Genomic DNA, 24,055 nt, shown 5'->3' with positions numbered 1-24,055 from the left:
TATGAGTATAAAATATAAGTAAATTAAATCAAATTGAGAAAATAAATAGTAAAAATATGAGTAAACAACGTAATTTTTGCTTATCAAAAAAAGAAAGGCAATAACCGAAATTATCTCTTGGGGGTAGGATGGAGGTGGTGTTTATTTTCTGATGAGAATTGCTGCTTTCATCCTAATGAAATAAAAATCAGTGAATATTGTTTTAAAAACAAAAACAAAAAAAATTATTTAACGAACTGGGCGGAGGTGGCACATGCCTTTAATCCCAGCACTCGGGAGGCAGAGGCAGGTGGATCTCTGTGAGTTCCAGGCCAGCCTGGGCTACAGAGTGAGTTCCAGGAAAGGCGCAAAGCTACACAGAGAAGCCCTTTCTTGAAAAACCAAAAAAAAAAAAAAAGGAAAGGAAAAAAGAAAAGAAAAACTTAACTATCACTGCTGGGCTGACTGGGTGGTTAAGGAGACTTGGTGTTCTTGCAGCAGACCTGAGTTCAGTCTCCAGCACCCGTGTCCGATTGTTTAAAACTGCCTGTAATTGCAGCTCCAGTGCATCTGATGCTCTGTTCTAGGCTCTTAAACATCCGCATACCCACACAGATATGTGGTTAAAAAGTGAAATGAAGTCTGGCAGTGGTGGCTCATGCCTTTAATCCCAGCCTTTGGAAGGCAGAGGCAGGGGGATCTCTGAGTTCGAGGCCAGCCTAGTCTACAGAGCAAGTTCCAGGACAGGCACCAAAGCTACACAGAGAAAGAACCCTGTCTTGAAAAACAAAACAAAACAAAAGAGTGAAATAAACCCAACCGAACAAAAATAATTAAAAAAAAGATATACTTACAGAAATTCACTCAAGTAGAAATACACATATTACTAGTGTGCTATTTTACTTGTAGTAGAATGCTATTTAACTTATTCTACACGGTTTTGACCAAAAACTTGGTACATGGTTTATGATTTTAAAATAATATGTTATATAATTTTTTTTTTTTTTTTAAATCTGGCACCCCACTCTGTTTTCCATCCAGGTTAATCTTGAATTTGTTGTTCTAAGTGAAATCTCCCCGATAGCTGAAGCCATAGTTGTTCCTGTACCTGGCCTGAACTTTGTAGTTGTTAAATTATTATTTGAAATAATTTAAAATTTTTTTGCAACAGAGTCTTATGTATTTCACATTTCCTATGTAGATGAAGATGGCCTTCAACTCATGGTGGTCCTGTGCTGGGGTCACAGGTGTGCATTACTACACTCAGTTTGAAAAGTATTAAATGCTTACAAGAAATTAAACTTCATGTAATTAAATAGAAAACCAAAGCCCCCACCCTGTGTGTGTGTGTGTGTGTGTGTGTGTGTCTGTGTCTGTGTGTGTCTGTGTCTATGTCTGTGTGTGTGTGTGTGTGTCTGTGTCTATGTCTGTGTGTGTGTGTGTGTGTGTGTGTGTGTGTGTTTGGAGGTCAGAAGAGAGTTTTCTGAAGTCAGTATTCTCCTTCCACTGTGGGTTTTGGGATGGACTCAGGTCCTCAGGCTTGTGCCACAAGTGTTTTTACATGCAGAGTCACCCTGTCAGCCCTTTACACTTCCTTTTTCACTCAGTGCTATGTCTTAGCTCTCTCCAGGATCACGGATATTACCTGTTTCATTTCTATAATGGTTTTATTAGAATTCCACTGCATGCACATATTAATATTTCACTGTTTTCAGTTTTAATTAGTCCTTGGTTGACTGTCTTGAATATTGTTATACAATGCTAATACCTTTATAAGTCCTTTCCTTACTGCATTTTTTTTCAAGCGTGGTCCCCAGATGCCTTTGATATTTCTCTATGTGGTTGATACTTGTATAGAAGATGAAGATTTGCAAGCTCTAAAGGAATCCATGCAGATGTCATTGAGTCTTTTGCCACCTACAGCTTTGGTTGGACTTATTACTTTTGGGAGAATGGTCCAGGTTCATGAACTTGGATGTGAAGGCATTTCAAAAAGCTATGTCTTCAGGGGAACAAAGGATTTATCTGCAAAACAACTGCAGGTGGGTAAGAATGGGAGTGCTCAACCTATTCTTTTGTGGACTATGTATGTTAATAAATACTTTCTAGATGCATGTATTTCTAAAAATAATTTATTCTTATTTTATGTACATTGGTGTTGTGCCTGCATGTATGTCTGTGTGAGGGTGTTGGGTCCCCTAGAACTGTAGTTACAGTTGTTAGCTGCCATGTGGGTGCTGGGAATTAAACCCAGGTCCTCTGGAAGAGCAGTCAGTGCTCTCAACCACTGAGCCATCTCTCCAGACCCTAGATGCATGTACTTTTAAAAACCATGGTGAGTTCACTTTGTTATGATTGCATTATGACAAGGCTTTAGCTTTAGTAGTAACATCAGTTTTGTTTCTTGTGTAATTTAGCTGTCATCCAAATTGAAGACTTTCTACTTTTCATAGTGTGTCTTGATATCTCTTCATGACCACATATATAACCTGCTTCATTTCTGTAATGGCTTTATTAGAATTTCAGTGTATGCTCCTAATTGGGATTTCACTGTGTGCATTGTTTAGTTAGTGACTGTGTATGTGCAGGGGTGTGTGTGTGTGTGTGTGTGTGTGTGTGTGTGTGTGTGTGTGTAGGCCTTAGGACAACCTAAGGCATTGTTATTCATCAGGCACACTCTACTTTATTTTTGTCTTTTGTTTATTTTTAAGACAGGCTCTCTCATTGGCCTGGAGCTTGATGATTAGGTGAGGCTGGGTGGCCATTAAGCCTCAGGTACCATCTGCCAGTCTCTATCACTCAAGTAGTAGATTACAAGTTTACACCATTAAACCCAGATATTTTTTTTTTTGTTTGTTTGAGACAGAGTTTCTCTGTGTAGTTTTGGAGCCCGTTCTGGAACTTGCTCTGTAGACCAGGCTGGTCTCAAACTCACAGAGATCCATCTGCCTCTGCTTCTCAAGTGCTAGGATTAAAGGCATATGCCACCACTGCCCGGCTAAAAAAAGACTTTTTTATTTTAAAAAAAAGTGTGTGTGTGTGTGTGTGTGTGTGTGTGTGTGTGTGTGTGTGTGTGTGTGTGTGTGTGTATGCAGGCACATGAGTGCAGGTATTTGCAGAGGTAGAAGGCGGCATTGGATTTCCTAGAGTTATAGGCTGATAACGGCTGGTAGGCTAATATGTGGGCCACCTGATAGAGGTGCTGGATCAAACCCTGGTCTTCTGCAAGAGCTGCAAGCCTCTGAACAGCTGAGCCATCTCTCCAGTCCTTGATGTACTGCTTCATAGTGCTGCAGTTATGATTTTACACTGCTTTATTAGATAACTTCGTTCCTTTCTTCTAGATTTTAACTACCATGCGAGCAGTGAGTATTTTTTTAAACCACTGTATTCCTGCTACAGAGTAGGTGTTTAAGGCAATAGTTGCTGAAAAGGATGAATGCATATAAGCTAAGAAGAAAGACATTTAAGTTAATCATTAATGCATTTTGGCTGCATTAGATAAGAAGTACTTCTAAATTAGCATCCTTTTCATTCCATCAGACCTTGTATTTGCTCTCTCCTGGTGAATTGCTACTGAGAGAGCTCAGTTTCCACAGCTAGACTGTTTGCTTTCTGGGGAAAAGAGACCTTATGCTCATTTTGTGTTCCTAATTTGTAGCAGAGCACCTTGAATATCTTAAGAAGTTGACAAATATTGTGATCTCACTGAAATTATCTTTTTATAGGAAATGCTGGCGCTCTCTAAAGTACCTGTTACTCAAGCCACACGTGGACCTCAGGTTCAGCAACCACCTCCTTCTAATAGGTAATTAATATGGCAAACAGAATTCTATAATTCAAGCAGGTACTTAAACATATCATGTCTTCAACTTGGATAAAGGTATTAGGTGATAGTATAATTTTGGTATCGTTAGGGATATAAATAGATTGTGGTAGTACATAGTTGAGAAAAATAAGCTATAGTTTTTTCAGGCAGTTTCTTTTTTTTATCATTATGATGTTAGGAGTTTAGTTTTAATATATTTCTTTTTTTAAGTTCATAAAACCTTTATGTGGGCCGGGCGTTGATGGCGCACGCCTTTAATCCCAGCACTCGGGAGGCAGAGCCAGGCGGATCTCTGTAAGTTTGAGGCCAGCCTGGGCTACCAAGTGAGCTCCAGGAAAGGCGCAAAGCTACACAGAGAAACCCTGTCTCGAAAAACCAAAAAAACAAAAAACAAAAAACAAAAAACAAAACAAAACAAACAAAAAAAAGCCTTTATGTGGTTTGAGGGTGGCTATACAAAATCTTTTAATTTTCTCTTTATGGGTAGCTTTTTCTTTAACCTTCTGATGAGAGGTGCTATTACAAAAATTCATTGTTATATTGTTGTATCTTCTTTTTTAAAAAAATTTATTTAACTTAATTTTATGTGCATTGGTGTGAGAGTGTCAGATACCCTAGAACTGGAGTTACAGACAGTTGTGAGCTACCATGTGGGTGCTGGGAATTGAACCCAGGTCCTCTGGAAGAACAGCCAGTGCTCTTAACCCCTGAGCCATTTCTCCAGCCCTGATATATCTTTTAACTATGTTGATAACCTTAAAACATTAAAAGAAATTGGTAATAATTGTATTGATTCCTTGGTTCTTAGCAGCACTATGACTGGAGTGATAAACAGACTATAGTATGGGGCCCAGTAATAGCCATCTCCCTTTCTTTCTGGGGAGACAGTCTCCTATAGCCAGGTTGGACTTAGACTTGGTTTGGTGACCTTGAGCTCTTGATTCTCCCACCTCCACCTTCTTAGTGCTGGGATTACAGGCATGTACTACCATGCCTGACTCATTTCTTTCTCACTTCTCCTCTTGCCTCCTTCTCTTCCTATCTGCTCTTTCCCCCACCCCTTGGAGTGTGTATTTGTGTGTGTGTGTGTGTGTGTGTGTGTGTGTGTGTGTGTGTGTGTGTATTGCTGGGGATCCAGCCTAGGCTCTCAGACCTGCTAGATAAGTCCTCTACTGACTGAGCTACATCTCCAATAGCAAGCTGCTTCCAAGGAAACACTCCAGTGCGTTCTGCTGCACACAGAAGATTGTGAACTCTTGGTCTACTGTGTATCAAATAGTTTTTTCTGTTTTTAAGAAAAGTTATTGCAATATCATCTTTATAAATGGCTTTTGGTTTATTCCTGTTTTGCAGATTCTTACAGCCAGTACAGAAAATAGACATGAATCTCACAGATCTTTTGGGAGAACTTCAGCGAGACCCTTGGCCTGTGCCACAAGGGAAGAGACCTTTGCGTTCCTCAGGAGTGGCCCTTTCCATAGCTGTAGGACTACTTGAGGTAGGAATGATAAAAATTTGGTTTTGAAATGTAAGAGTCCTTGTGTGTGTTGCGCACATGAGTGTGTGTGTGCACATGTGGAATAGTAAAGATGTTGAGCCAAACACTGTGGTGGTGGTTGGTGTAAGGGTCTATTCTTTCCTCCTTTCTTATTTCTTTTTATCTTTTTCTTCCTTGCTCCACTCTCATCTTTCTCCTCCTTTTCTTCTGTTTCACTATATAATACAATTAGTGCTGAACCTGAACTGATGGCAGCCCTCCGACCTTAGACCTCTGAATGTAGGACTATCGCTGTGCACCACCATATGTGGCTCTTCTCTTCTCATTCAGGAATTGGTGTACAATTTCTGTGGCAGAAACAGCTGTGTGTTCTATCAATTCGATTTTGACACTGTTTACTAGAAGTAGCATTAGTTCTCACAGATTAAGGGCTCGTTTCCATGAACAGGCTGTTCATTTCAAATTCCAGCTAAAGTAGTAGGTTATTACTTGTACTTCTGTCTATATGTTGGGTATCTTTAGGTTGGATTAATTTGCTATAGTGGCTGGCTCAGAGAACTTAGGGAAACCCTTTACTTGTAGAGTGTTACAAAAGACACAACCTGATAGGAGAAATGCATACAGTTGCAACATGAAAGGGCATGTCCCCTCTGCACACCACACACTAGAAAGCAGCATGAGTTCAGCCATCGAGAAACTCCAAATCCAGTCCATATGATTTTAAAAAGGAATTTATTTTTATTATGTTATATTCTGTGTGTGTGTTGTGTGCATGTGTGTGTGTGTGTCTGAGTATAAGTGCCCTCAGAGGTCAGAGGCAGAGCTGGAGTTATGGGTCTTTGTGAGCCACCTGACATAGATGCTGGGAATCAGACTTGGTTCTTCTGGTAAGCCATCTCTCCACCCTGATTTTTTTTTTTTTTAAGATTTATTTGTTTTTATTTAGTATATGAATGTTTTGCCTGCATGTGTATCTGTACACCCTGTGCATGCCTGTTTGCCCGTGGAGGTCAGAAGGCATTGGTTCCCTGGAACTGGAGTTACAGATGATTGTGAACTGCTGGTGGGTGCTGAGAACCGAGCTTGGGTCTTCTGCGAGGACAGCAAGTGCTTTTATCACTGAGCCATCTCTCCCGGGCCCCCGCACCCCACGATTGGTTGTGGAAGCTTCACTAAAGAGGGGAGATTGACTGCATCGCTGGCTGGTGGTGTTCAACTTGTAATCTTTCTTTATTCTTGAAATGTATTAGTAGGATGATTGTTGTAGTTAATTTGTTCTCATACCTGTTGGTCCCATATGATTAATTCTTGTAGAGCACTTTCTTAGATTATATTTATTAGTTTTCCTTCCTTTTTTTTTTTTTTTTTTTTTTTTTTGAGACAAGGTTTCACTGTGTTGTGCTGGTTGGCCTGGAAAAGTATGTCATAGAGATCTGCCTGCCTCTGCCTCCTCAGTTCTGGTATTAAAGATGTGCGCTACTATCCTAGTTAGGGTTATTATTGTTGTAGTGAAACACCATGACCAAGAGCAACTTGAGGAGGAAAGGGTTTATTTCACTCACAGTTCCATATAACAGTTTATTATCAAAAACAGTAAGGGCAGGAACTCAAGCAGGGCAGCGGGCAGCAACCTGGAGGTGGGAGCTGATGCAGAGGTCATGGAGGGGTGCTGCTTACTGGCTTGCTCCCCGTGGCTTCCTTAGCCTGCTTACTTTTTTTTTTTTAACGTTTTATAAAATCTTTATTGACAGATAATTCACATTGTATACAATTTGCCTGTTTGCATAATTTGATAGACTTTTGTCCAGCATCCTCATGACACCATCACCACTTTCTATTTTAGAACATCACTGTCCTCAATTTCATACACACATATAATGTATGGTGATTACATTCTACCTTATTCTTTAAATGAACATAATATTTGCAATTGTAACCATTTTAGGTTCATAATTCAGTGATACGAATTACATTGAAGATATTAATTGCACTCATGATATTCATTAATTATACTCACGATATTAATTACATTTGTGGTATTCATTGATTACATTCACAGTATTCATTCAATAACTATATTTATGATATTAATGAATTACATTAATTGTATTGATTTATTACATTCATGATATTATGTCCTGATACTACTGTCCATTTTGGGGGCTTTTCCATCACACAAAACAGAAACTCTGTACTTAGGAAATCATTGCTCTATATTCCTTTCTTCTCTGTCTGGAGATAACGTCTGATCTTTCTGTCTCTATGAATTTGTATATTCAATATATTTCGTGTAATACAATTCTATAGTATTTGTCTTTTTTTTTAAAAAAAAAATGTAAAAACACTTTATGTACAACTGCAGGAGAAATAATACACAGATAGCTTGCACATAAAAACAGGTTGTAATTCAAAAGTCCAGGGTTATTTGAAACTGGAAAATATTTTCTCTTTAGAAAATAGTAAAAATGATAACATTTCTCAATAAACCTTTTTAACCCAAATAATAGCTGAATTATACATATAAATATTGATTCTCGGATACAGAAGAAACCTATCTTCATCTGTTCAGAGAGCTATGTTTTACTTAAGTTGTGTATGTGAGATTCCTATTCATCTTCCCCTTCACTGTTTGATTTATGGCAGACATTTTTCTATAGGCTAATCCATAATCTACAAAGTTTTTAGCCTCCCCTCCTGAAAGTACAGCCAGTATATTCTTTCATCAGCTTGATACGGTATAAATTCTTAACCTAATAGTGAAATGTTTCACAAAAGCTTGCCCAGTGATTTGGCAAAACCAAAACTTATTATAAATCACAGGCATCCTAGGGTCCTCCCTGCTAGGTTGTTTCCAGGTTCTGGCTATTATCAATAATGCTGCTATGAACATAATTGAGCATTATTATCTTTGTGTCAGCCTGCTTCCTTATAGAACCCAGGACCACCAGCCCAGGGGTGTCCCGACCTACAGTGGGCTGGTCCCTTCCACATCAGTCAATTAAGAAAATTCTCTACAGGCTTGCCTACAGCCAGATCTTCTGGAGGCAATTCTCAAATGAGTCATCAGTAGCTTGTTTCAAGTTGACATAAACACTAGCCAGCACAGCTCCCATCTCTCTCTCTCTCTCTCTCTCTCTCTCTCTCTCTCTCTCTCTCTCTCTCTCTCTCTCTCTCTCTAAACAGAAGAGTTTATTTTATCTTATTATTCCAGAGAGAGAGTCCATAATGCCTGGGGAGGAATGGCAGCAGGCAGCCAGAGCAGGAAACAGATCACATATTCAGTCACAAGCAGAGAGAATGAACTGGCCATGGGGCTAGTTTTTAGGTTTTTCGAGACAGGGTTTCTCTGTGTAGCTTTGCGCCTTTTCCTGGAACTCACTTGGTAGTCCAGGCTGGCCTCGAACTCACAGAGATCCGCCTGGCTCTGCCTCCCGAGTGCTGGGATTAAAGGCGTGCGCCACCACCGCCCAGCTGGGACTAGTTTTTGAGCTTCTAAAGATATATTTCTTTAACAACTGCATCTCCATGTAGCCTCTCCCAACATCACTACCAGCTTCAGAGCAAGTATTCAAATGCCTGAGTCAGTGGGGTCATTTCTAATTGAAATCATCACAAACTGATTACTATATTTCATCTTGACTTAATTGAGGTACATTATATGCATCTAGAAATCCATCAATTTCTCTTCGATTTCCTAATTTTGTAGAATAAAAGTTTTGTTTTTTTTTTTTTTTTTTTTTTTTTTTGGTGGAGGGGGTGGGCGGTGGGCAGTTTTTGATACAGGGTTTCTCTCTGTGCCCTGGCTGTCCTGGAACTCACTGTATAGACCAGGCTGACCTAAAACTCACAGAGATCCACCTGCCTCTGCTTCCCAAGTGCTGTAATTAAAGGCGTGGGCCACCACCACCTGGCTTGAAATAATTTTTAAAAAATTTTATTGGTGTTTTTGCTTGTAAGTATGTCTGTGTGAGGGTGGTGGATTCTGGAGTTACAGACAATTGTGAGCTGCCATGTGGGTGCTGGGAATTGAACCCAGGTCCTCTGGAAGTGCAGTCAGTGCTCTTAACCACTGAGCCATATCTCCAGCCCCAATTTTTTAATTTTTTTTAAAAATTATAGTATAATTACGTCATTTCCCTTTTCTCCCTCTCCTCTTTTCAAACCCTCCAATGTGCCCCCTAGTTTCTTCCAAATTCAAGCCTGTTTTTTCCTTGTTATGTATGTTTTCCGAGCTGACCATTGGTTATTGGATAAGGAATTGGTATGTTCTTCCCTGTCATCCCTCCTCAAACTCCTCCGCCTCGACTCACACCCCAATCCCCTCCTCCAAAAGGGTAAGGCCTCCCATGGAAAGTCAGCAAAGCATAGTACATTCAGTTGAGGCAGGTCCAAGTCCTGCATCAAGACTGAGCAAGGTGTCCCATCATAGGTAATGGGATCCAAAAAGCCAGCTCATGTACCAGGGATGGATCTGGTCCCACTGCCAGGGACGCCTCAAACAGACCAAGCTATACAACAGGAGACACAATCTTACAGCAAACTTCCTGTTTCTCTGGCTCATTAAATCTTTCTTCTTCCTCCTCCACTATGATCCCTGAGCCTCAGGTGCAGGAGGTGTGGTGTAGATGTGTCAGTTGGGACTGACTCTACCACTCTGCATTTTGATCCTTTGTGGTTTTCTGTAATGGTCTCTACTGCAAGAGGAGTTTCCTTGATGGGGGAGTGAGGACTATACTTCCCTGGTTAGAACTTGGAGAAGAATTTCTTTTTAATTAGTAGTGTGTGTGATTACGAGCGCGCGCGCGCGCGCGCGCGTGTGTGTGTGTGTGTGTGTGTGTGTGTGTGTGTGTGTGTGTGTGTGTGTGTGTGTAAAGGGGGTTGGGAGGGAGGGAGAGAAAGAGTGAGAGAGTTCATATGTACCTTGTGTATGCAGGAGCCCATGGAAGACAGAAGAGGGTGTCATATTCTCTGGAACTATGGTCGCAGGGAGTTGTGAGCTGCCATGTGGTGCTGGAAATTTATTTATTTGAGACAGGAGTGTATATACCTGCTTTTTGTTATCCTTTGCATTTTTTGAATGAGTTCCTTTCCTCCAATAGTGTACTTTCCCCAACACTGGTGCTCGGATCATGATGTTCATTGGTGGTCCTGCTACCCAGGGGCCTGGAATGGTGGTTGGAGATGAATTAAAGACTCCAATAAGATCCTGGCATGACATTGAAAAGGATAATGCCAAATATGTTAAAAAGGGAACTAAGGTAATTTTTTATTCAGTTGTTTTCTTGTGAATTGTTTTCTATTTTTGTAACTTCACATTTTTAGGGGTGGTTTACAAAGGTATATTTCACTAATGGTGATTCTTGAATCTTTGTATTGTTTCTGCTTGTTGATGCCCTTTTTATTATTATTATTGTTATTGTTGCTATTTTTAGTTCAGACTTTTAGTTTAATTTCGCTGTACTGTTTGATAGTTTTTGGTAGTCATTGTTTTTTTTTTTTTTTTAACAATAATTGATGTCATATTTTTTTGACAGAGTGCTTTTGTCTGCTAATGAGTTTCTCATTTGAGCTCAGAAATTTTATTTTTTTGTTAAATCTTCAAAAAGATGCTTTACATTGGCTTATCTCCTATTTTTTTCTCTTTTAAGATATATTTGTTACTTGCCTATGGATTTAGCTAGGAAAAAGAGTTTTGTGTTGTTCTCTTGGGATTTTTTTTGTGTGTGATTCTGTTGAAGAAGAGAATATATACCTCTCTTTAGTTTTGTTTCACTTAGGGACATATCTAAAAATAATGGCTTTTAAGTCAAAGAAAGTTAAAATATCAGACTTTGCTTACTTATTTATTTATTTGAGACAGAATCTTTCTATATAGTACAATCCATGATGCTCCTATTGGAACCTCCCCAGTGATTCCTCCCCAGAGGAATTTCTGATATCTACCACATGTCTAGCTGGAAATGAAAGTTTCAGAAGTCATTTTATCATTTGTATGAAACTATAGGAAATTAAATGAGACAAGATGATATGTAAATTATGAGTTGTTCTTTTACTCTTAAATTATTTGATCTGTTAATAGGAAAAAGATTTCTAGGACAGTTAGGTTATATATTTGATTTTATTAAAATCTTTTGTAGCACTTTGAAGCACTGGCCAATCGAGCTGCTACGACTGGGCATGTTATTGATATCTACGCATGTGCATTAGATCAGACAGGTCTCCTGGAGATGAAGTGCTGCCCTAACCTTACTGGGTATGTATGTGCACATCTAATAACAACTGCTTAGAGTGTGAACCAACACTAACGGCTTAGGAGAGGACACACTCCCTCATGGTCTTCTGCTTTGTGGCAACATTGCTGACAGCTCTGCTGTGTCTTCTTTGGAGCTCACGTTACACTTTTTTTTCTGAAAAGACAGGCTTATAAAGTTCTTTGGAAAAAGTTTATTCTAAAGTTTCTTAGTTGTTTTAGTAATGTTTTTGAGATAGCACACTGTAGCAGGCTTTCTTTTGGTCTACCAACCATGGTGGAGACTCCCAGACCATGACCCGGAGACTTCTGATTTATTATGAATGGTTGGCCTAGCTTAGGCTCATTTCAGCTTAGCTCTTTTAATTTAAATTAAGCTGTCTCTCTTTATCTACTTTTTGTCTCAGGGCTTTTTCCTTTTCTTTCTGTATGTCCTACTTTTCCTGCTTCTTCTGTGTCTGTCTGTCTGGCAGCTGCCTGCCTGGCTGGCCCCGGCCATGTGCCACTTTTCCCCCTTGTTCTCTCCTTCTTCTCTCTTCTCCTGAGCCTAGATTTCTCCTCCTATTTATTCTCTCTCCCACCAGCCCTGCCTGTTCTTTATATGCCTAGCTATTGGCTATTCAGTTCTTTATCAGGTGTCTTAGGCAGGCAAGGTACTAGCAATACATCTTTTCACAATTAAACAAATGCAGCATAAACAAATATAACACATCTTTGCCTAGTTAAAATAATATTTCACAATAGCACATCATGAACTGTATCCACTTAAAATGTTCGATGAGGTTTTAGTATGTTCACAAGTTATATGACCATTACTGTGATTGAATTTAGAACATTTGTCTGATTCTGGAGAGACTCTGCCTGTTACCTGTTACTTTCCATTCCTCTCTCTTTTCTCACCCCATCCTCTTGCCCTAGGCGATACTACTCGCCTCCTCTGGATGTTTCATGTAAGTGGAGTAATAAGTGGTGTTTGCCATTGTCTTCTTTAAAAAAAATATGTTTATGAATGTCTTGCCTATGTATGTATGTGTGCTGTGTGTATGCCTGGTGCCCAAGGAGCTTAGAACAGAGAGTTGGATCCCCTGGAATTGCAGTTACAGAGGTTATGAGTCACCTTGTAGGTGCTGGGAACTGAACTGGGATCTTCTGCAAGAGAAACCAGTGCTCTTGACCACTCAACCATCTCTCCAGTCCACCACGGGCTTCTTTTATTCAGCGTGCATTTTAAGTTTATGCACATTTACGATGTGCCAGTATTTCTTTTTATTGCTGAAAAAGTGAAGTAGGGGTTCAGCTTCATTCAGTGTTCTCTGAGACATATACCTAGGGAAATGCAAACAACTAGGGGCTCAGTGGGGAAAACACTAGAAGGTAAAGGCCATGGTCATCTGTGATACCCATTACAGATACAAAATAATACAGGGTGCAGAGTAAGTAATTCAGCATTGTAAAGGTCATTGAGAATCTTACTAAAAACAGCTGACCTAGAGTGAATTAGAAAGACAACAGGAGGAGAGAGTCGGAAGAAGCTGATAGGGACAAGAGCTTCTCACGTATTAACTTGTACAAAAACTAGGGTTTCTTGTGAAAAAACCAGTGCTCTTTAGTATGTTTGAGATGGGGTTGTTGTTGGTGTTAATGTTGCTGGACCAAGGACCACACTTTGAGAAGTAGAAGTATAGACAACTTTTGTGGATAGTTACTAAGAAAAGGAGCAGTCATTAATGCACGATGCATTATCAAGTATTATACAACACGGATAATCTTAGATGATGCGTGTGAAAGGAGAAAATCTGGACCAGTTAATGGCTCAGTGGGTGAAAGCCCTGATGGCAAGCCTGAGGCCCTGAGGTGGATACTTGGGACCCACATGGTGGAAGGAGAGAACTGGTACCTGGAAGTTGTTCTCAGACCTTCACACACACACACTATGTTGTGTGCATACCCATATATATAACATAAATAAGTGTAATTATATTTTAAATGAATTATTAATAGAAATTGAGTTAATTACATTGTTTTGGGGGAATGTTTTTACTATTTGTTCGTAGTCTAATTATTTTTTTCAGGTCATTTAATTGTGTTATGTGTGTTGTGTTTGCCTTTTTCCTGTGCAGAGGATACATGGTAATGGGTGACTCTTTCAACACTTCCTTATTCAAGCAAACTTTTCAAAGAGTATTCACCAAAGATATACATGGACAGTTTAAAATGGGCTTTGGTGGCACATTAGAAATAAAGGTAAGAATCCAAACTTGACATGTGTGATATGTTATCAAGTGAGAACATGGTAGACTTAATGATAACTTTAAAACATTAGTCAAATTCAGAAGTACTTTAAAAATAATGGTTACTTTTGACCTTGGATTAGAGATTTTGTTTCCCAGAAAAAGGTGCTGTCATTAAAGCCCATGAGACTGGGATCTTTCTGAATAATGGTTAGAAAAGTTGAGTCATGTAAGTAAAGTTACTTTTTTTTTTTGTTTTTTCGAGACAGTGTTTCTCTGTAGTTTTGCACCTTTCCTGGAACTCACTCTGTAGACCAGGCTGGCCTAGAACTCACAGAGATCCGCCTGGCTCTGCCTCCCCAGTGCTGGGATTAAAGGCGTGTGCCACCACCGCCCAGCTAGTAAAGTTACTTATATTGGATATATATTTTCATTTTTTAGAGAATAGGTCTTATCAGTTTGTCTTCTAACTCCTGACCCGTCTGCGTCAGCTTTCCAGGTGCTGTGATGCACGTGTGTTCTACTCTGCCTGGCACTACATATTATATATCTTTTTTATACTAAATTTATATGTTAGTTTTTTTGTTTGTTTATTTGTTTGTCTTGTTTTTTGAAACCAAGATTCTCTGTGTTGTTCTAGCTGTCCTGGAACTTGCTCTATAGACCAGGCTGACCTTGAACTCACAGAAATCCACCTGCCTCTGTCTCCCCATTGCTGGGATTAAAGGCGTGCACCACTACTGTCCGGCTATATGTTAGTTTTTATAATGGCAGAAATGAACTAACTTGAGAGGAAATTATTCTTTAGTTTTGTGACTAGTGTTGGTTGTATGTAAAATTCCATCATGAATTTCAAATATTGACTTAAAACACTCATAAGGCTTTGTGTTAATTACATGTATATTGCAAAAACTCTGGTTTTGAATTTTCATTAAATATTTTTTACATGTAATCATGATGGTAGGAAATTGTGGAGATGTGATTGGATCTGTAAGGTAGAGGTTTTGTAATTAGGGAAACTTTGTCTTGAGAGAGAGACTAAGCTGATGTATATGATGAGATGGAGTAACAGTAGAAAACAAAGTGGTGTAGAAGTTTAAGAGAAGTGAGAGCTGGGCATAGTGGCTCACGCCTTTAATTCCAGCCCTCGGGAGGCAGAGGCAGGGGGATCTCTGAGTTTGAGGCCTATCTGGTTTATAAAGGACTGCCAGGGCTACACAGAGAAACTCTGTGTCTCAAAACACAAAACACCAGGGGAGTGTGGCTTATATTATTTTCTGAAAGATGAGAGGAAAATGAATGTTATTCAGTAGCCCAAATTGAGGAGAATCATGGAGGCGAGCATCAACATGAGATGTTTGGGAAGAATGCCTGGTGAGAGTGGACAGTTTGTGTTGAAATATTAGAACCATAGTATTAATTATGTGAGCTGCTTGTAGATTGGAGATACATGTATCTGTCATTTGAGGGTTAATGAAGAACCACATTTCACTGTATAGCCTGGCTGGCCTGGAACTCACTATGTATGCCAGCTTGGTCTCAAATTCATAGAGTTCCACCTGACTGTATCCCAGTGTTAGAATTCATGGCCTATGCCACCATGCCCAGCAAAGTAGATTTTTTTTTCTCCAGTCTTGGGAATTAAACCTAAGGGCCTTTCCAGTGCTAAGCCAGTGGTCTGTCACTGAGCTACAGTCCCAGCGTTTTCTAATTTTTAGTTACAAGACAATGTAATAGCTTACATTTAATAGCAGGAGAAACTGGAAAGAGACCATTCTTGGGGCTAGAGAGAAGACTCAGTGGTTAAGAGCACTGGCTGTTCTTCCAGAGGACTCAAATTTGATTTCCAGCATCAGCTCATAACTGCCTGTAACTCTAGTTTCCAGCCATCCAATGCTTTCTTGTCTCTGTGGGGATTAGACATGTACATGATGTATAGACATACATACAGGCAAAACATTCCTGCACATAACATAATTAAAAAAGAGATCAATCTTACAGACAGAATTTTCTGTGGAGAAGCAATAGATGAAGCCCAGGATTTTGATGTATGCAGTTTGAATTTAGGGCATGGTATGACTTTGAAATCATGGTTGGATTCCCACATGGAGTCCTCCTATGGCTGGTGAAAATAGAAGACTGGAATTAAATTAGAGCCTAATGGTTAAATATTTTTAATTTTAGCATATTTTCATTGCCTTGATTTTGAGGCAGGATTTTTCTGTGTAGCCCTTGCTGTCTTAGAACTTCTTACAAACACCAGGCTAGCCTCAGCCTCACATAGATCCACCTGTCTTTCCCTCCAGGTACTGAAATTAAAGATCCACCATACCTGGGTCTTCACTGACTTTCGAGTTTTAAATATGGAAGGATGTCTTATATTCTTAAACACCTGAACTTATTAAGATTTTTATTATATTTATTAATGTGTGTGTGTGTGTGTGTGTGTGTGCGCGCGCGTGCGAGCACATGCACATGCTATGATGCTTGTCTGGAGGGCAACTTAGAGGAGTTGGTTCTTTCTGCCTACCTTGTGGTTCCTGGGATTTAAACTCAGGTGGTCAGGGTTGGTGGCAAGTATCTTTATCCACTCAGCCATCTTTCAAGCCCTGACTTTATCTTTGAGGGAACCAAATGTACCCTGTTCTTATTTACAGACCTCAAGGGAAATAAAGATTTCAGGAGCTATTGGACCCTGTGTGTCTCTTAACTCTAAAGGACCCTGCGTGTCTGAAAATGTAAGTAATGTTTGTTCTAAAAACCACAGTTAATTTCTAGGCTAGCACAAAGGCCCGTCATGGAAGCCTGTGATTTTCCTTTTCAACTGTTGTATGTGATTGAGCTTCTGTCATACACTTCCATGTGTGGTTGTTCTTTCCCATACACTGCCACCAGTGCTCTGTTTTATATGGCTAAGCTATTCCTTGTCCTAGTGTTCTCTTAAATAAATTCTCATGACTTGGACATTTTTAGGTTTCTGAAAGCCAAAATTAATTCCAGGTGGCATTTGTCACCATAATTAACAACAGAACAGCCAAATCAGAGAGATTGAGGTTTCAATCTCTTCTTTTTCTCTGCCTGTAATGCATTCCAAAACTACAGTCATGTAGTTGTAGATAGGATGATAAGACAGCACAAAGTAGACAATCAGCTTTCAAAAATGACAAAGCAAAAAATCAGCTTATATGCAGTTTGTGTAGTAAAGATTTGTGTCTGAATTTTTTTGGCATTTAGAGGACCTAGTCATATATGCATATATATCAGATCCCTTGACACAGATAGGAAAGTTGGGTGGAAAGGTAATGTTACTGGTTAGTCACTTGTTAAATAGTGCATGCTTCAAAAAACCTTATATTCTTTTAATTTCCTTAGCAAACCATTTAATAATCTTAATGTTTTTGTCATGTAAAATGCTTAATTGTATTTAATTATGTGTTTGTGATATGGTGTTAAAAATTTTAAGCTCTTAAGATTTATTGAATAAATCTGAAAGCTGTGTGTTTTATCTTACCGGAGGCTTATCCCTGCTTTTCTTCTTCCTATAAATTAATAAATAATATTCTTTAGCTTTCACCCTGTCTTCTTTTTTTTATAGGAGATTGGAACAGGTGGCACTTGTCAATGGAAGATATGTGGACTCAGTCCCACTACAACCTTAGCCATGTATTTTGAAGTTGTTAATCAGGTATGACTGCTTACATTTAAAAAAACATGTTTTTGGTATTTTGAGACAGTATGTAGCTCTGGCTCTTTAGAACTCACTATGGAGACCAGACCGGCCTCAAATTCTTAGTGCTCTGCTTTTCTCTGCCTCCCAAGTGCTGGGTTTAAGAGCATGTTCCACCCTGTCTGGCTGACTGACTGCTTTAAATACTGAAAGGTAAACAAACACTAAACTTAGAACTGAATCTTTCATATGAATTGGAGGATTTATTTTCTAGTTCTGTGAAGTGTCTCATAGGTAGTTTGATAGATTGGCAATAAATCTGTAGATTGAATTGGGTAGTGTGGACATTTTAACAATACTGATTTTCCTTTCAATGAACAAAGATATCTTTCCATTTATTTAATTTATTTCATCTTTGTTTGGATTTAAAATAGGTATTTTTTTCACTGTTGTAAATGGGATTATTTCCTTGTCCTCTCCCCATCTCTCTCCCTCCCCCCTCCCTCCTTCCCTCAGCAGTGCTAGGGATTGAACCAGGTCTTTACTCTGGCTAGGTAGATGTTCCACCATTGAGCTCTCTATGCCTGGCCCTTGATTTCCATTTCAGAGAGTTTGGTATAGGTGTATGACAGTGTTGTGGATTTTTTTTAGATAGAGTCTTATGTAGTGAGGCTGCCTTGAATTTCCTGTGTAGGTGATGATGGCCCAGAAATCTGAACTTCTGATTCTCCTCCTTTCTATAGGCATGTCATAACTTGCCTGATTTTTTTGTTTAAATTATTTTAAAATTATGTGTACGTGTGGGGTTTTGTGCCTATGTGTACAAGAGCCCACAGAAGCCAGAGACATCAGATTCCCTGCTGTGATATTTACAGGTGGTTGTAAGTCATCTAGTGTGTGTTCTGAAATGAAACTTGAGTCCTCTGCAAGAGTAGTATTCACTTTTTTGATTGTTTTTGTTTTGTTTGGTTTTTGAGACAAGGTTTCTCTGTGTAACAGCCCAGGCTGTTCTGGAACTCTCTTTGTTTACCAGTCTGGCCTCGAACTCTCAGAGATCAGCCTGCCTCTGCCTCCTGAGTGCAGGAACTAAAGGCGTGCACCACCACTTCCCAGCCAGTATTCACTCTTTTTTCCCCCAATCAATTTGATTGCCTCCTGTGCCAGCTTACTGTAACAAGGTGATCTTTTTTTTTTTTTTTTTTTTTTTTTAAATTATTTTACATCCCTACCACAGCCTCTCCTCCCTCTTCTCTTTCCACTTCCTCCTCTCTCCCCTCTCTCTCCCTTCATCCACCCCTCTTCCATATTTGCTGAGAAAGGGCCAGGCCTCCTATGGGCATCAGCAAAGCATGGCATATCAAGCTGCCTTAAGACCAAGCACCTCCCCCTGTATTCAGGCTGGGCAAGGCAATCCAGCATGAGAAGCAGGTTCCCAAGAGGCAGACAAAGCACCAGGGACAGCCCCTGCCTCCATTGCCAGGAGTCCCACAAGTAGACAAAGCTACTCAACTGTTACATATATGCAGAAGGCCTAGGTCAGTCCCATGAAAGCTCCCTGGTTGTTGTTTGAGACTCTGTGAGTTCCCATGAGCCAGGCTAGCGGTTTCCAGACAGGCTGGGTAACAAGGAGGGCCTGAGTGGGGGGCATATGGATTTCCCTGGGAAGTGGAAACAGAGGAGATCTCCAGGGGAGACTGGGACAGGGGGGGCATGGGAACTTGAGGGGTTGGGTTGTGGGGTGGACAGAGGGAAGAGTGCTGACAGACATGATGGGAAAGGGGGGCAAGGAAAACTCAGAGCTACAAGGATGGCTCCAGCTAAGACTCCTGAGAGCAGTAGATGCATAGCCTGAACTGGCCATCCCCTGTGACTGGATTGGTGACAATCCCTGTTGTCATCGGAGAGCCTTCATCCAGTGACTGATGGAGGAAGATTCAGAAATCCATGGCCAAACATTGGGTCTTTTGGCCCATGTTTGGGAGTCCTGCTGAGGAGAGGGAGGAGGGATTTTAGGAGCCAGGGGGGTCAGGGACATCGCAGGAAAACCCACAGTGTTTACTCTTAATTGCTGTCTTATCTCCAGCTCCTCCCTCTCCCAACAATAAAAAGAGGTTATTTTTTTCATGATTTTTAATATTTGTAGTTGAATGTGTAGAGATCTCTACGTGAGAGACAGGTTGTGTTATTTTAGTGACAGTTTGACTTCCTGTTCCAATTTTGATGCTCTGTTTTCTTCCTCTTGCCTGATTTTGTGGAAGGACTTTTTGTAGTACAATGTTTAGTGACTGGTGAAAATAGGAATCCTTATTTTGTTCTAGACATTAGAGAGAAGCTCATTTTCTCCCACTAAGGTGGGATCTCATTTGTGGCCTTTTTTAATGCATGGCTTTTTGTTATGTTGAAGTAGAATTCTTCTATACATAATGGGTTTAGCATTCTTATTAATGAGTGCTGAATTTTACCAAATGCCTTTTCTGCATCTATTGAGGTGACATCATATGCCTTTTGTTTTACACTTTATTGCTATGGTACTATCATATCATTTATTCCTTTGCATATGTTGAACCACTCCATAGGAAGAATCCCACTCTGAGAAGATTAGTATTAGTTCTTTGTTGCTGCTGTAGTTAGCAGTGTGAACCAGGGAGAGTGGGGGCCTAAAAATGAGGCAGACTAAAGTCTCATACAGTAGCCAACTTTATTCAAAGCATCAGACAGTTTATACTCAGAGGGTTAAGAAGATTCACCTGAGTAAAGTGTACAATGACAAGGACAGGCTGCATGTGACAAAATCATGTTTTTCCATAGAGGCATATAAACAGATAATAGCCAGCTGTAATGAATAATCTAAATGAATTCACTTCTATCCCCTACACATGGGGGAGGGGTCAAAGCACATTCCAGGAACAACCCAAGTTATGGAGGAGCAGAGATTACAAGACTTCTGTCTTGTTTTCTCACAAGGTCTCAGAAGTCTCATGGACTGTGTTCTGACAGTTCTTTAAATATTTATTGGGCTCTGTAGTGAAGACTTCTGTCTTAGTTAGACACCATGACTACAGCAACTCTTATAAAGGAAAACATTTAATTGTGGGTGGCTTACAGTTCAGAGGGTTAGTTCATTATTGTCATGGTGGCACGCAGGCAGACATGGTCCTGGAGAGGTAGCTGAGAGTTCTACATCTGGACTGGCAGATAGCAGGAGGAGAGAGTGACACTGGGCCTAGCTTGAGCACCAGAAATCTCAAAGCCCATCTCCAGTGACATACTTCCTCCAACAAGGCCACATCTCCCAACAGTGCCACATCCCATGAGCCTGTGGGGACCATCTTCACTCAAACCACCACAGCATCTGACAGTGGGCTTTATTTTATATTTATTTTATGTGTGTGAATGTTTTGCTTGAATGTATGCATGAGCACCACATGTGTGCCTGGTGCCTGAGAGTCCGGAAGAGAGCATTAGATGGCTGGAGTTGGAGTAATGGATGGTTATGAGCTGCCATGTGGATTCTGGAAGCTGAACCTGGTGCTCTGGAAGAACAGCCAGTGCTCTTAACTGCTGAGCCAGCTCTTTAGCTCCTGGGCTTACCCTTGCCCTAGAATGATTTTTTTAGTGCTAGAAAATATGTAGTCTTTGATACAGTGACATGGCCATAGTAGATTCTGCTTTTTGTTGTTAGTAGATTTTAGATTTTGTTCTGACTTCTTTATTTTTATACAGCACAATGCTCCAATTCCTCAAGGAGGACGAGGTGCAGTCCAGTTTGTCACCCAGTATCAGCACTCAAGTGGGCAGAGACGTATCCGAGTGACCACAATTGCTAGGAAGTAAGTTTTTATTTTATTTTATTAGAGGTTTAATTATGTATTGAAAGTATTGTAGCTCATACTCTCAATCTGGGTATCTTATTTGGGTAACATTTATCACTAGAAAATAAACATGTATGATTCAGAGTTTGTGATTTATTTGTTTCAAACCTAGCTTATTTTATAGAATAGTTATAAGTTTAATAGTAGTTTTTTAAAAAGTATTTCTAGAACAGCCAGGGCTGCATAGAGAAACTCTGTCTTGAAAACATAACAAAACAAAAAGTACTCCTCAGGGTTGGGAAGGTAGCCCAGTTGGTAAAATGCTTTCCTTGCAAGCATATGGACCTGAGATTGATCCCCAGAACCCATGGGAAAAAAGCTGTATGTGGTAGAACCCACGTGTAATCCCCGCTCTGGGAGATGGAGACAGGTGAATTGCTGGGACTCCCTCGCCTGCTAGCCTAGCCAATTTGGTGACCTCCAGGCCAGTGAGAAATCTTGTCTCAAAGAACAAGGTGCCTGGCTTCTGAGGATGCCACCTGGGATTCTTCCCTGCCTTCCATATCCATGTGCACAAATGTGCAACCACACATGCACACGAGTGCTCCTGAGTCACACACTTAAAGCGTGTTTATTATGACCAGGTGTGGTGGCACACACTTGTAATCCCAGCACTTGGAAGGTAGAGGCAGGAGGATCAGGAGATATAGGTCATTCTCAGTAAGCTTGAGACCAGCCTGGCAAACATGAAACTGCCTCAAACACACACACACACACACACACACACACACACACACACACACACACACACCAGGCAAACATGAAACTGCCTCAAACACACACACACACACACACACACACACACACACCAGGCTGGAGGAATGGCTCAGTAGATTAGAGCACTTGCTGCTGTTGGAAAAGTCCAAATTCAGTTTCCAGCATCTGTGTTGGGAAGCTAACAACTGCCTATAACTCTGGTTTCAGGGGATCTAATGCCCTCTTAAGACCTCTGCAGGCACCCACCCACACATACACAGACAGGTTTACATATGCACACTCCTAAATCAAAATTAAAAACAACAGTAAAAAAAGTGAACAAATTTTATTTACCTTATCCCCATGGGGAGAATCAAACATTGTATTTAGTAGTCACTAATACATATATTATAATATATATAGTCACTAATATAATCTTTATATATGTACACATACACTTTTATACATGCATACATATATGTGAAGTATATTATAAATAATAATATAGCACTATGATTAATGACATTTCATTTCAGCTGATGGTTAGTCTATAACTATAATTTCCCATGTGTTATTAATGCTCTAATTCTTTTATCATACCATGATGGAGCTCCTGCTTTGTGGATTAGGTGCTATTAGGGGCTTGATCCACTATGATGGTGTGGTGTAGACTACTCTTCAAACTTTCTGTGTTGAAGGGTTAGTTGTGGTTTTTCTTCCCATCCTTTGGAATGAATGCTTTTACTAAGTACAATGAAAGTGAGTTAGTATGAAAACAAAACTATTTAAGGCCACTGAAAACACATGTTCTTATTTTTTATTACTTTGTTTGTCAGGCATAAAATTATCCACCATACACACAAATACACATGGTTACTTGCTAACCTCATTCCATTATTGAACTATTTTATTTTCAGGAGAAATGTTTCCTTTGTAATTCAGTTTAAAGCAGCTAAATCTCATGGTTCACTAAGATGGAAAAGTGCTAATTTAAACAGCTTTATTATTCTTGGAGTTTATTTTGGTAGTGAGCCCAGCCTTTAATGGCTGAGCCATCTCTCCTGTCCTGGAGTTTATTGTATAAATTAAAGTTTAGATATTAAGCTATGAACACTAAATATTACAATTAAATTAAAATAACTTGTATAGTTCATACCCTCATTTGCCCTCTTTTTTTTTTGTTTCTTATTAATAATTTCAGTAGACTGAGATAATTTTTTTTATTTATTATCTGGAAAATTTTAAAATTGCTGAATGAAAGAAAATTAAAAATAGAGGAAGGACTTACCTTAGTCAGTGTTCTATTGCTGTGATGAGATAACATGAGCATGCAATTCTTGTAATGGAACACATTTCCCTGGGGCTGGCTTACATTTCAGAGGTGTGGTCCATTGTCAGCGTGGCAGGGAACACGGCAACACACAGGCACACATGGTGCTGGAAAAGTAGCCAAGAGTTCTACATCCAGATCAACAGGCTATATGAAGGAAAGCCTCTGGGACTGTCTTTGGAATTTCAAAGCCCACCCTGTGGGAGCCCACAAAGGTTTCCTAGTGAGATCTGAGCTTGCTTTACACAGCAGGGCTGTACTAGGGGATGGCTGGACCAGGTGCATAGTCACCAGGTATCTGGAAGGGTCTGCACTTGGCTGTTCTTGTGTGTGGCGGGGAGGTCTTTTGCTCCACCCCTTGGCATTCCTTTAAAAAGCCCTTTAGTAGAGACAGAAGGATCTGGTGGGTTGGACCCAGGCCCTCCCGAGGCTTTCCTGTGTTTTTAACTGTCTCTCTCCTCTATATTTCTATCTACATATTCCTCATTTCTCCCTGCTCAGGAGGACCCTGGGGGAATAAGAGGGAGCTGGTCTCTCTTACTACTCCCAGTGACTCATCCTCCAATAAAGTCACACCTACTCCAACAAGGCCACATTTCCTACTCCCTCTAAGTAGTGCCACTCCCTGATGACCAAGCTTTCAAATCTATGAACCTATGGGGGCCATACTTACTCAAATCACCAGGCTGGAGTCATGACTCAG

General features: G+C 40.0%; 1 protein-coding gene across 1 annotated transcript in view; it reads left to right on the top strand.

Annotated features, from left to right (window-relative positions):
- LOC114704050 (protein transport protein Sec23A) overlaps positions 1-24,055 on the top strand; it is a 58,276-nt gene that overhangs the window by 9,085 nt on the left and 25,136 nt on the right. The window contains exons 5-13 of the mRNA XM_028885109.2: positions 1,785-2,021; positions 3,708-3,787; positions 5,162-5,306; positions 10,406-10,564; positions 11,444-11,559; positions 13,677-13,800; positions 16,445-16,525; positions 17,383-17,472; positions 21,178-21,284. Of these exons, the coding sequence (XP_028740942.1) occupies positions 1,785-2,021; positions 3,708-3,787; positions 5,162-5,306; positions 10,406-10,564; positions 11,444-11,559; positions 13,677-13,800; positions 16,445-16,525; positions 17,383-17,472; positions 21,178-21,284 (1,139 nt within the window). The remainder of the gene's footprint in view (positions 1-1,784; positions 2,022-3,707; positions 3,788-5,161; positions 5,307-10,405; positions 10,565-11,443; positions 11,560-13,676; positions 13,801-16,444; positions 16,526-17,382; positions 17,473-21,177; positions 21,285-24,055) is intronic.

The sequence above is a fragment of the Peromyscus leucopus genome, chromosome 14, assembly GCF_004664715.2.
Source record: "Peromyscus leucopus breed LL Stock chromosome 14, UCI_PerLeu_2.1, whole genome shotgun sequence".
Lineage (NCBI taxonomy): Eukaryota > Metazoa > Chordata > Mammalia > Rodentia > Cricetidae > Peromyscus > Peromyscus leucopus.
Note: the sequence above shows the minus strand (reverse complement) of the source record. Positions and strands in the feature narration are given on the sequence as shown.